The sequence below is a fragment of the Abrus precatorius genome, unplaced genomic scaffold, assembly GCF_003935025.1.
Source record: "Abrus precatorius isolate BTA unplaced genomic scaffold, Abrus_2018 Scaffold8, whole genome shotgun sequence".
Lineage (NCBI taxonomy): Eukaryota > Viridiplantae > Streptophyta > Magnoliopsida > Fabales > Fabaceae > Abrus > Abrus precatorius.
In genome coordinates, this window is record NW_020874428.1 from 6,506,535 (window position 1) to 6,521,089 (window position 14,555).

General features: G+C 30.7%; 1 protein-coding gene across 1 annotated transcript; it reads right to left on the reverse strand.

Moving 5' to 3' along the window:
- Positions 1-4,376: 4,376 nt before the first annotated feature.
- Positions 4,377-6,588, reverse strand: LOC113846815 (allene oxide synthase 1, chloroplastic). The gene has a single exon (XM_027475476.1). The coding sequence runs from the start codon at positions 6,280-6,282 to the stop codon at positions 4,717-4,719; it is 1,566 nt and encodes a 521-aa protein (XP_027331277.1). The 5' UTR covers positions 6,283-6,588; the 3' UTR covers positions 4,377-4,716.
- Between the last annotated feature and the right edge of the window lie 7,967 nt (positions 6,589-14,555).

A 14,555-nucleotide genomic window follows, 5' to 3' on the forward strand; every position in this document is an offset into this window, starting at 1 on the left:
ATATAGGGAAAAAAAAGATAAAATAAGATGAAATTTTATTATGCTCATAAACTATTATATTTTTCTTTAAATTTTATATTTATTTATTTATTATTTCATCGCGAAACGGGTTGCATTTTCTTCGCTTTGCATAATATTTGTTAAGTAGGTATATCGATTTATACAAGTAATATAGAGTAAGTAAACATATGTTATTCCCAGTACGATTAAAAGATTCCAAGCATTATTCCACTACGTTGAAATATTTAGACAAATTGAATTTAGAATAAAGGTAGCTTCACTGTTAAGGTAAAAGAATGCAAAAGTTATGCTAAATGCTAAATTAAAGACAAAACTAAATCATTATAGAAATTAGGGAATTTTTCCGACCTTAAGTACAAGTTCCAAAATTTTGACTTCGTCAATTCCTCTATGTATATCATCTTTCTCTTTGATTATATTCCTCAGATTTGATGGGTAAATCCTCTAAATTAGTCAATATTAATTCCTTTAAGTATTAACACTCTTTGAATAAAATTGAGTCACGGATCACTTAGCCAACCAATTTGAAAGAAGGAAATCCAAAGCTCAAATTGATTATTAGCAAACCATACCAATTTCTAATATCTATTCCTAAAACAAATCAATTCACAAAAGAAAGTTACAGATCCTATTCATAAACGAGTTTCCTTAATCAATTGCAACCTATAAAGGCGGCTATAATAAAAACTGACCATTAAGTACAAATTTTTTGGAGAGATAAGTGAGTAGGTGGGGTGCGATTGTGTGAAGTATTTTTGCGATTGTTTGTGGTGGCGAGGAATGTTGAATCATGTGTATTGGAGAATGGTTTTCATGATGACACTAAGTGGGTTTGGGATGTTAGTTGGCAAAAAGGACTCTTTCAAGAGATCTTAAGCTTTAATCTTTTGTTAGAGTTTGTGGATGGAGTTTCTATTAAGTTACTACAAGAAGATAAATGGATATGGAGGACAGATTTTTCATTCAGTACAATCTGCGTATTCATGGCTATTTGAACTTTTTGGTGGTCCTAATAGTGTAAATCAGTGTACGGCAGATGTTTTGCAAAGGCTATGGAGAGGAAAGGTCCCTCTTAAGTGTCTGGTATTTTCTTGGCAATTCTTGCTGAATGCACTTCCTTGTAAGGGTTTGCTGATTTATCGAGGTGTTCAAATTGATGATATAACTTGTTACTTCTATCATAATTTGGAGGAACTTCCAACTTATTTATTTTTAATGTGTTCAGTTTCATCTCAAATCAGGTACTTTACTGCGCGTTGGCTTGGATTCTCACTGGTTTTGCCTTCAGATATATCGACTCACTTGCTTTCTTGGATTGGTGTTGGCTGTAGTAAAAGAGAAGGATATGTTTATTAATTGTTTGGCTAAGTATAGTGTGATCTTTGTGGTTACATATAAATAAAATTGTATTTTTCAATGGTATTTTGGATTAGAGGGAAATTCTAGATTCTATTATTATGAGGTCCTGGAAATGGCTATTACTTATTAGTAAGGGAGAAGCTATTTTATTAGCTGATTGGTATTTGAACCCACGAAATTACATCCGTCTTAACTTTGTATAAGTATATTTTTACTTTTTATTTCTCTGAGTTAGTAATTTTTTTCTGTGTATATGAGTTTTGAGTTTCCCTTGAACTATCTCTAATAATATATGTTTTACCTATAAAAAAAAGTACAAATTTAATTAATTTCTCAAAGGTAAAATCTACCAACCTATTGAAGGGGTGTTTAATATCCTCCGCAAGTGTATTAAATTTAATTTTATATTTAAAGAATTAAAAAAAATTACTCATTAATTCTTTAAAAATTGAATAATTATTATTAAATAATTTTTTAATTTAACATTTAAAAATTAATATTATTCATTAACTTTTCCTCCTCAAATCTCAAATCAAATTTAAAATTATAAACTATATTTTCACCTTCACCTACTTCATCTCCATTCACCATAGTTGTTAATGTGCCAAAAAGTTTTCTTTTCTCCAATCAGTTTTATTTTCTTCCCACTATAACTTTTTTAAAGATATTTTTCTATTTTAATCGTTGATTAATTCATAATCTATTCTAAGAATCAAGATAAGATTGATATGAATTTATGTTATCATTCTTAATTTTAATATGTTTATTATCAATAAAATAAATACATGAATCTATTCTGGAGATTAAGATTACTGAACTTTTCTTAAAACTTGCATATATCACAAGCAAAATTAGAAATTATCAACATTCTTTAGGGTAGTCCAAGTTATTTTCTTTCTATTAAGCATTTCATAAGATATTATAAAAGAAAATTTTATTCACACTGTAACATGGAATTACGTTGGTATGTGCATGCTAATTTTAACAAAAAGGGTGGAAAACCTCCTTTCAGAGCATAGTTTTCCTTGCAAGAGTAATGTCTAAATTAATTGTTGACAAATATAAAACATACAAAATATTTGAGTCACTCATACTCTTTTAGCTTATTATTATCAATCATAATGTAGAATTTATTCTACATTAAAGGGTTAAGAGAGTTTTATATATTCTAAAATTAGAACCTAAAATGAATAGCAAGCGTAAAAACACCAAATACATTACTCCTAAATAAAGAATCAGGGAGTTGAATGACACACGTGATAAGTAATGTAATATGTTATATTATTGTGATCAATATATTTTTGTGAGTAATATAATGTAATATGTTATACTATTATTTTCGGAATCTTTTCAATGCTATTTGAGACAAAACTTGATTAGAGTTCAACCTATGCTTAAGAGCAACAAACTATTTTATAGCAAATTATTAATTTAAAATTACTTCAACTAATTAGGAGATTGATTATTCTACAAAGACAAATAGGTTACATAAAAAAGATTCATTCAATATATCTTACTCTTAAGAAAAAAAAAAAAAAAAGCTTCAATTAGCAAGCACAAAATTTTCAAGATCTTGCTACTACTCTTCTGCAAGAAAATTGTCCCATGGTGGAATTGAATCTTAAAACATTGTCTTCTACATTTTCTTAACTTGATAATTCAATCAATAAAGATTGCTCATTTATTTGAGTGTAGATTATGAAAGTTAGTTTTAAAATGCAAGTTTTGTGCTAAAGTAGTAGAGTTAGTGAGTTGCATACAGTTATACATCGATCGTATTTGTATCATATTTTAAAGTAATATTATTACACTTTTACACTTTGCTTTATGACCTTTCTATGTTTCTAATTTGTACTTGTCCAATTTTCTAGAAATACATTGATATATTTTCTCACTCACCTTAAAGTTTATTTGTTTTATTATTAATCAGAATTTATTTGTTTTGATTTGAAATATAATATGTTATACTATCGTGACTAATATCTTTGTATATTATTAAAAATAAAAAATAATGATGAAAATTATATTAATTTGGATGATAAAACAAATTTTAATTTAACTTTTACTAACAATAATATTAGTAAGAACATTGAAAAAAAAGATGTTATTTTAGTTGATAATTGTATAAGCAATGACATTGAAGATAAAGTTTACAAAAAAAACTAAACAAGTTACAACTGAAGATATATTTAATCTTCAATTTGTATATGAGTTTAAAGCATGTAACTTTATTGAAATTATGCAAAATATCATAGATTGTTTTACTAAAAAGATGATAATGTTGGTGATTCTAGAGGCAATATTATTATGCGACAGTTAATTTATAATAAAATGGGCCTAACAAATTAAAAAACACTTAAAGAGTGTGAATTGAGTTAAAGAATACAAATTTGACTCAAACTAATTGTAAAGTTAAGTTTTGAGTTTACCTAAATTATAAGATTTAAATGTGAAAGATTATGGCTTCTGAAAAATCTCACAACCATTAGTTACTTCATATATATTATGTTCACTTACTGCCTGAAAAATAATGACACTACTTTGTTTTGCAAGTAAAAGTAAATAATAGTTATACGTTGTTTTGTAAGTTTACCTATTATAAATGATGAAAAGTTTCAACATTTATGTTGGTAAGATTGTCTAAACTACTTGACTATGAAGGTTTTAGAGATGTTATTGTAGTCCATACCACCTATAAGAAAAATAAGTACAATCTACCATTAGTTATTTTTTGAGTCTAACTATTAGAGAAACTATAATATTTAATTGAGCGTTGAGTAACATATAACTTCTCTACCTGTATTTTACGGGTCACCACATCTTTATCATTTGAATAAAGTATATAATTGAATTAAAATTTATCTTTGGCAAGATTTCTTTTACCATTTCTAAAATAGCATTCTAATTTAAAAAAAAAAAGGAATTAAATATGTTATCTCAATTATTTTTTTTCAATAACACTAATAGACCATGTGGCAAAGGAGAAAAAGCAAGTATAATAATAGCATGCTATTCCACAAAAGATATTTTAGAAAATAATTCCGTATAATACAATTTGTTCAAAGTCCCATCAACACAGGGCAGGGAGAGCCCCACCCAACATTATCTTCATCACTGTTGAATGAGGGAGAGCACATTATGAATGGTAGCAACACCAGCATTGCATCCTAGACTCCAAGTAGCTTCCACTACTTCAGTGGAGTGCATGATGCCCCCACCAAAAAGCTACCTCCTAGACCACACTAATTAAAGTCCAGCTCCCAAAATCACAGGTAATAGTATAAACAATAATATATATAACTGTCCTAACTGATCCAAAAAAAAAAAAAAAAAAAACTAAAAGCTTGATCTCTTTAGCGAGGTGAGGGTAACGTTAGAACCCAAGGGCGAAGATCCCACTTGAATCTCAAACGAATCGTAACGCAGAAACAGTTCCACAATGAGAAGCCGAGAAACCAACATAACAAAATCCTTCCCAGCGCATTGCTTGTTCCCTACTGTTGGAGACTCAGTTTCAGGCCCATTCGACCACAGCACATGCTTCAGGAGCTTCTCCCCTTCCTCGCCCACGAACCTGTCCCCGACAAATTCCTCGGCCCTCTCGAAGATCTTAGGATCCTTCGTTGCAAAAGGTTGGTACCCAAACAGCATTTCCCCTTCTTTCACCTGAAACGCGTGTTCGTGGCTCTCAATAACCATGTCCCTCTTTGCCCTCCCGAACTGCAACGGCACCGGAGGGTCGATCCTGAACGCTTCGTACACCACCGACTTCATCAGCGGCATCTGCTCCATCGCCGCCATGGTGACCTCACCACCGGCGGCTCTCACCGCGGACCTGATCTCACTCGCGAGCTGCGCGTGGAGCTTTACTCCGGCGCGCCCGATCCATTTAATCACGTTGGGGAAAAAGATCTTCATTCCCCCGAAGGAATTAAAGCACGTGGCGAATAAGAGGTTGTGGCAAGCCTCGTCACGCGAAACACCTAATCGCTCGGCTTCGTCGAGGACGAAGCCCGAAGACTCGTAGAAGAATTCGTAGAGGCGCTGGTAGTCTTTTTTTATGAGAGCCGAAGGGAGACGGAACAAGCGGATCGTGGACTCCTCGATGAACTGGGGGAATCCCAATCGGAGAATTGGGCCGAGTTGAAACAGAACCCATTTCTGAACCAGTTTTGGGCCGTCGAGGCCGAGCTTGGAGTCGGTGGGGTTTGAGCCGAAGAGAGAGCGAGCCAGGAAGTTAAACGCGGCTTGGTCGTTGGCGTCGCCGAAGCTGGCTTTGCCCTTGGCGGCGAGGTCGTTCTCAAGGGTTTGGAAGAGTTGGGTGTAGCTGGCGTGGAACTCGGGAATCACGTGGTCGCGACGGGACTTGAGGAGGAAGAACATCAAACGCTTGAGAAGCGCGTGTTTGGGTTCTGAAGGGTCGAGGTAGGAGAGGACCCTGTAGCCACCGGTTAGTTCGGTGGAAGGCATGAAGGTTCCGGTGAAGACGTCTTTCTTTTCAACCTTGGTCACGTCGAAGAGAACGGGGAAGCTCTTGCCGTCCAGCAAAACGACGACGTTTGGGTTTAGAGCAATGAAGGGTCCAGGTGGCATGTTGGTGCGGAACACCGTCGAGTGGTACTTCTGGATTCGGGATTTGAAGTACTCGTCGCGGCCTTGCTTGTAGAAATAGTCTTGACGGTCCATGAAAGGACCGATGACCGGAAACCCGCAATCACCGGGGATTTTGCGGATCGGCAGCTTGCTGGGCTCCGGCGCTGTCACCGACACTGCCGGTACGGAGAGGGAGGGTTTTTCGGAGACGGAGGCTCTGACTGGGGGAAGGGAGAGTGATGGAGAGGGTTTTCTGGTAGAGGGAAATTCTAGACGAAAGATTGGAGAGGACAGCGTGGAAGATGCCATTTTTAGAGCGAATGAAGATTTGGTGAGTTTTCTGCTTTGTTGGAGAAATTAGAAAGAATTAGAGAGATCAAGAGAAGTGGGTATTTCTTGGCTCTTTCGTGCTGCTGGTTGGTGAGTGGGTACTTTGATGATGCAATGAGGGGAAGGAGTGTTGTTATTTATAGAGAGAAATTGAATGGCAGAATATGTGGGTGCTGACCATTGAAGAGCGCGGTCTTTTTATTGACCCGAAAAATGGAGACTACTAGGACTTGGACGAATCGTGAATTTTGTGCATTAATTGCTTCCCTTTCCGGCGGTGCTCCGTCCATGCACTGTGCACGCTTCTATTATTATATCACCAAATATTATATAATAATTTTTATTATTTTTTCACGAATTTGTTAAAATTGAGGTACAAGCTTGTGAAATTTGCAAGAACAATTTTTTATTTCCTTAAACCCAAGCATCCCGTGTATGGTAAGTAGTGAGTCCAGACACGAAATGTTGTTTTCCGAATGGAAGTGCTCGCAAACTTTTTGAGACTCTTTCCCTTGTCTCCATGATGAAAATCTTCCCCTATGTTTCATTATCTCAAGATCCCCCTAAATCATTTAGAACCATAATTTACTTTCAACCTTTTTATATTCTCTTACTCTTTTAATATTTATTCTATAATGTTGTCAGGGGTTGATCAAATTACAAGTTACGATCTCTTATACGTCAGCGATAACTTAATATAAAAATTATATTATAATTATATTTTACATGCATTATTTATTTCTTTTTTATAAAGTTAAACAAGTACAAGATTCCAATAAAAAAGTCTTTAATGTTATATATTTTAAACACCTATACTCCTTAAATTTGATGCGTATAAATAAAACATTAAATGATTTTAAATTAATTTAAAAATTTGTAAATATAATTAATGTGATTAAAAATTTTAATTTAACAGTTAATTTTAAAAATAATTTAATATCTAAATAATTATAGTTAGACTAATATCTATGTAGTTAAATAAAAGGCTTAATTATAAAAATATAATAGCACTATATTTAACTAAATCTAAATATAATATAATAAAAAAATTAATTTCAAGACATAATATGCGTTTAATGCTTGAATACAACAAATAGAATAGTTTTTCAAAATTTAAATTTAACGTAACAAGGTTATAAATAATTCATAAATTTGTAGACAAAGATGGTTTGAAAGATGGACGATTAATTACTCTTTAAAGACAAAGATAATAGAAGGTAAAACAATGTCACGACAACACAAACCTCAACCATAATATACAATTTTTAAGTTATAAACATAATTTATAAATATTATGAGTGAAATTATTTTATTTTATTTTAAATTTGATAAATATTTAACATTAAGTAGATATATAGGATGTGAGTATTAAAATACTTATCTTAAAACGTACTTTTAAAAAATTTATGGGAATAATTTCTTATATGTAAATTTAGATCCATTAATAAATCATTTATTCTACACCTTGTTACACGAAACCTTAATACTGTCATAAGCAGCCTATGAATAAAGACTGATATAATTAAAGAAGTAAAAGCACCCAACTTGGCTTCGCAACACTGCTTTCTGAACCTCCACGTGCTAATTTAATAGAATCGCATCCAACTCCTGACTCACTTCCTACATTTGTTTTAATTAAATTTTCGATGGTATTCTTTTTAATATTAAAATTAATAAAAAGTATTTTCTTTAAGAAAAAAATTTAACACGTGATAAAGTTATTTCTCCCAACATATCGTTTTCTTTTATCAGTTTCTTTTAAAATCATTTGCGAGATGAACGAACATATCACTTTAATATTTTGTACTTATTTTTTAATGGATTTTCAATTATATAGTTCGAACCTCATTTTAGAGCATAATACAATCACATGTAGCTATTCCTTGTAATCTCTTTGAACGTAGATACGTTACCATTTTTGTTTTTGTTTTTTTACCATAATTATCATTTGTATTTTATTTTATGTATCTCTGAGCGCAAATGATTCATATTCACAAGGGCTGATGGATAAAGGATACAGCTCTCAAATTTTTAAATAAAAATTAAAATATATTTTTATAATTTTTTATAAATTTTAAAATATTTTAATCATTAATAATAAACATTTTAAATGTTCAATACACAAAATGTCACATAATATAATAAAAAAATTAACACTTAAAATGCTTTCGTTTAAAATTAAAATACTTCGTTAAAAGTTTTAGTCCACATTATGCATAGAGATAAATTTATAAAGCGACTTTTTTAATAAAACCTCTTGAGTTTAAGTAATATATATCAGGAAAAAAATTTAATTTTTAATATACTCAGAGGCACACGTTAAAAAATAATATATTATATTAATGTTTATGATAGTAAATATTTTTATTTTTAATATATATATATATATATATACCTAAAAAATTAATAATTTTTTCGAAAGTATCATAGGATGGTTGAACGTGGTCCCACGTTGGTGTTTTAGCCGCCAACATGATGAAATAAAATAAATAAAGTGGATTTGGGTGTTAAGCATGTGGTAAATGGTAACCTGTGAAATGATCCCTCTTCACGAGGGGGGCATATGTAAATTGAAAATTTCATCCAACTCATAAAATTATTTAAGTGCTTAGTGCTAACCAACGTGTTCAGATTCGCCAAAAAGATGACTTTTACTTGTTGAATCCAATAACCAATGGGAAATCTTAATATGATCCACCAAACCCAAGCCTTTTCCATCAATTTATGTATAAAAGGAATGAGATGGTTCTTCATATAGAAGTTTAAGTGGTTAAAATTAATTTTTTTTTTACTATTTATATCATAATTAATATGTTAATTGTGATTTTGTTACATCTAATGATCATATCATGTTTCGTCTACATACGTAAAGCATGTTTGTTCCTTTAAGGAAACGTTAGTTTTTAATTAAAATATGTATTTTAAATTTGTATAACAAGTAATGCTTTTACAAAAGATTTTCTTTTAAATGTTCTAACAATGTTGTATAAAAATTTTGAAAAATTAATTTGTACCATATAGAAACCATTTTCTTTAACTGATCTTAACGTTTATGCTTCTTGTTATTGTAAAAATATTCACTGCAAATTGTTGTGAATTTTCTTCTATTGGTTGGAGTGTCTAGTTAGGTCGGTACCTGAGGAAAAAAAAAGATTTTTACATTATTCACAGCTCTACAGGTCACGTTCGATGATATTAGGAATGTGGTTACGTGTGAGGGTTTAATCTAAATTCATGTAAGACTATCCCAGAAAGAAAAATTGTATCATATTATGGATGACTCACATTGTCCTTAAACTTAGCAAAAGATAATGCTTGACCAAAATTCTAAATCCAACGCATGTCCCAGATGACAAACGCTGACTTTAGTTTATTGTAAATGATAAAGATATTGGTTAAAAATTTAAAATATTTTTTTATCAATACAGTATTATTATTATACACACACATATATATATATATATATATATATATTTATTTATTTTATTTTTGTTAGTTAAGGAAGATTATTCTCAATACAGTAGAATTTTAAAATAACAGGCTCTCACCCATTCTTTGTTATTAAATAAAAATGTAGATTCAATCAAACTTAAGGAGATTTTAGTTTATAATAAAAAATAAAAGTATTAGAGAAGTAAATAAGAGTGTGTTATCAATATCTTTTAGATAAAATTATATAATTTCCGTTCTCTATATTCAAGTGAATTTAAACTTAAACATCTAATTTTTTTATTTGATTTATCTATTTAAATTTAGTTTAAGTTTCACTTTAGTCTCTTAATTTTTTTATTCAACTTAATGTTCTGTTATTTTTTAGATAAAATAAGTATTTAACTTTGTTCCAGCTTTTACCTTAACCAAAGTTTTTAAAATAACAATTTTTTGTTTATTTTACATTTTTCACGTATTTTATTATTAAACATTCATCTAAAACTTAGAAATTACTGCTAAAAACTTTAATTACTCTCAAATCATTTATAACTAACTAAGACTAATTTTTACTTTTTTCCTTTATTGTAAACACTTAATAATTAATGTCAACATATGGATCAAATGTCATACATTGATAATAATAATTATTAATTATTTTCCTTGTAAACCCATATCTATACTGAATGCTAAAATATTTTCTAAATTAATATCAATTAAATTATAAAGCAAAGTTAGAAAAAAATTAGCATGAAAAAAATAGAAACAAAAAATTAATTAAATAAAATTCAAAATATTAAAATTAAACTTAAAAGATTAAATTGGATAAAATCAAATTTTCACAACTAAATCGAAACTTACTTTAACTTAATAAATGAAAAATATAATTCAACTTATCTTTTTGTATACAATTCAGTTTTTGCATAAATAAATAAGGTGTTCATAATATATTTTTTTCATTTTAATGAAACTTTGACAGAATTTTCTATAGGCTTAATAATAAGTTCACAAATTAAATAATGAAATGTGAATATTTTTATTTTTTAAAGTAAAGCCTTATAAAATGGAGTGCTTACCTTTTCGACTTTTTAACCAAAATAATATATAAAAAAAATAAAAATACTGAAATAGACCTGTCCCAAAAATATTTACCAAAGTAGACCGATTTACTGTTTACGTACAGAATTTGACTTCCCAAAAGCCGAATTCTGGTCTTCAAATTTGTGTCCGTACAGTAGCTTCCCAGCGGCAAGAAAGGCGACTTCTGAGAGCGGTTAAATACGAACCGCTCTTAGAAGTCGACTTTGGAGAGCGGTTCTTATTTAACCGCTCTGCAAAGTGGACTTTGGAGACTGGTTCGTATTAACCGCTCTCCAAAGTCGACTTTGGAGACCGGTCCAATTTGAACCGCTCTCCAAAGTCATTTTAATATGATTTATGAATATGAATATTAATATGATAATTTTATTTTGAATTATTTTTTTTATTTATCTCAATCACCCATTTTAATATTTATTTACCTAACTAATAATATTTATCTCAACATGTTTTTATTTATTTTAATAATATTTAATTAATATATATATTAATATAAAAGTTACTAATAAATTAAATAATAAAATTATATTTAATGAAAATAAAATATTAAATTTTTTAAAAATTAATAAATTGGTTTGTAAAATGATATTAATAAAAATAAAATAATTTGATTTATGATAATATCTTTGTTTTTTAATTTATTGTATGCAAAATTAATTAAATGAAATCATTAAGATTATTTTTGTTAGATAATATGAAATGAATTTATAGATAGAAAAATTAAATAAAAGAAGATAAACAACAACTAAATGAAACTTTCATAATTAAAATAAAATGAAACAGACATGGAAACAGAAAAGAAAATACAAAATACACATTTAATTGGTTAAAAATTAAAAAAGATCTTCTATTGCATATTTTTTCTCTCCATGATGGTCAATATACTTACTGTCATGCCAATCACGAAGTCTTTCTTCAAGTGTTGAGGGTCGTAGGTCTTTTGTTTCTATAAACAATTCAATCTTTGACCAGTTATGTGTACGTTGAATGCTTGAATGAAGTTCAAATATTTTTTTCCATCGTGCGATCATCTGTTGCACATCAGAATCATTTTTTATTTCTATGCAATCATAGACGAGTTTTTGGTTGATGACCCGGATCGGTCATCTATAATTGATTATTGTAATTTGTTTCCTGTCTCCATAATCCAGTACCTCACTTACCTCTTGAAACAATTTATTGAAAGTCCAGCTGTGTTGGATGATCATTCTTATTGGGTGAAGACATTTAAACATAAGGCCATAACCATGTGGACAGTTCATGATGGTGGCATGCTTGATAGGTCCCCCAAAATATATTATAGATTTGCTAGAAGTGATGAATTGAGGGTTTGATGAAGAGCTTGGGGCTAGAGGGTTTAGAAGCGTCATAATTTGTTCTGTTGATCTTTGATAGATGACAAAAATTTCAATGATTAAAGAGACTGGAAAATTGGATTTCCAGGAAAGCATCTGCGCCACATGAACATCAGTTAAAATAGAAAAAGCTTCAAATATAACTAAACCCTCACCACTGTGATTTGGTTTCCGATAGTACAAGTTAGTGAACTGGGTGTTATGATCAATGCCTAAAGCATTACAAATTCTTTGTTTCAGCTCCACGAATGTGCACTCATGTGGGATCGTAAATAATTTTGGAGATGAACACTGAAAGCTCACACCTTCGTGATTATGGGTAATCTGGCCATTTGCAAACGTAACAGCTAGATGAGAATTTGTGAAATTGTCGATGTTTGTTATACCGAAGTTCTCCATCTAAAGTTTTGGATGTTAATGTTATATTTTGTAATGAATGTGTGGTGTTTGTTAACTACATGATATGTCTTTTATAGACAATCTGTAAAGTAGGTGCTTGAAAAAAAAAGGATGGTCAGGATCGTTTATAATGTGTTCAATGGTTGAGATTAATTTTATATTTCCTGATATACTATTGAGTGGTCAAATTAAGACATAATGCAACGTGCCATTGTTTTATGAGATTCTTGATAAAAGTGGTCAGTGACTTATCTTATTTCAGATGAGACAGTTGAAGTGAGTAGTTGCTGATAAAGTTGGTCTGAGAACATCGTGTAGTGTGTTATTGTCTTTATCAGATTGTTGGTAAGTGTGATAATTTATTAAAGGGTTTTGTGTACAGACATTGACCTTAATAATGGTTTTGCTAACGTAAAGTCAATGACAATTTGACACACTGACACGGTGTCATTGATTCCTGACGTAAAGTTAATGACACTCTGACGCACTGACATAAAACAATTGATTCCTAACACCCTGACGTCAAGTTAATGACAATTTGACGCACTAACGCGGTGTCATAGATTCTTGATGTAAAGTTAATGACACTTTGACGCATGGTCCATCATAATAAACAGTATCCCGAATGAAGAACATGAACACGAATATGACTATTTATAATGGCACATTGGATTCCTCGTCATTCAATGCCATATCACATCTTACGAGTGATTTTGACCTCTCCATGACACCATTCTCTCCTCCCAACCAATAGATAGTAACTAGTCAGTCACGCTCAACATTAGATTCTCTTCTCATTCAAGCTATCTCACATACTTCCAAACGAGCTTTGTCTCCTCCCAACCAATAAAGATGTCTTCTGACATTCACGTAAATTAAATTAGTTTTTTTAAAAAATGACATTATTTAATATTATAATTTTTAATACTTTAATTTTGTTTGAAAATGACATTATTTAATATTATAATTTTTAATACCCTAAACTCTAAAACTTTATTATTATAATTTTAAATAAATTTTATTTGAGAAAAAAAATTTATTTTTAAAAAGTAAATAAAATATTAAATTATAAGTTAATTATTTATACTTGAGACAAATATTTTAATATTAACGGTTTCATATTACTAAGGTAACATTGATGAAGACAAAATGCATTAACAAAGATGATAACAAATTCATAACAACATTAATAATTAACTATCTCCGTAATGGTGGCCAGTTCCACAACGAGAGCGACGTCTGTGACGTGGTGGGTTTCGTCGTTGTGGTTGTTGCTCTGAAATTTCAGGATGAACTTGTGGAGGATTTGGATCATCATAAAGGTGTACTTGTCGGAATGTATTTGATGAATTACCAGGTTCATTAGCAAAATTCGGTTGGTAAAGAGACTGCATGTAAGTTTGTGCTGAAGATGGAGTTGTAAAATCAACTCCAAATAAGTTTGTAAAAAAATCTTCTGATGTTGTTGCAGACGAATGTCTTGTATTAATAATGTTTGCTTCTGGCGTAATGTTCGGAGAAATTGATGCAGTCTCGTGGTACGACAATGTGGAAGTCGTACCGATTTCAAATGTGTTGGTAGTCCTTAATTGTTGGTCACTCCTCCTTGGATCTTGTAGTAGTGGTGGCACAGATAGAAAATAGATGGAATTGGCAATGTACCATTCCATGTATTCTTGTGTGTGACAAAATAGGCCTTGCATTGGATGACCCGTTATTGTCAGCTCACGTCTGTTGTTCCATATCTCGATCCATTGAGCATGTCTTGTAACCTAATTTTCATCCTGTCTTCCTCTCATGTCAATTTTGTGGAGGTCATTCAAATTATTCGGTGGAGAAGGGACTTCTTGGAAGAGACGAAACTGTAATTTGACTCTATCTGTTTGGTGCCATTCAACAATTGTAAAACAAAGGATGGCAGTACATGAAGTCCACAATTGGACATCACTATATGCTTCCATGGGTATTGAT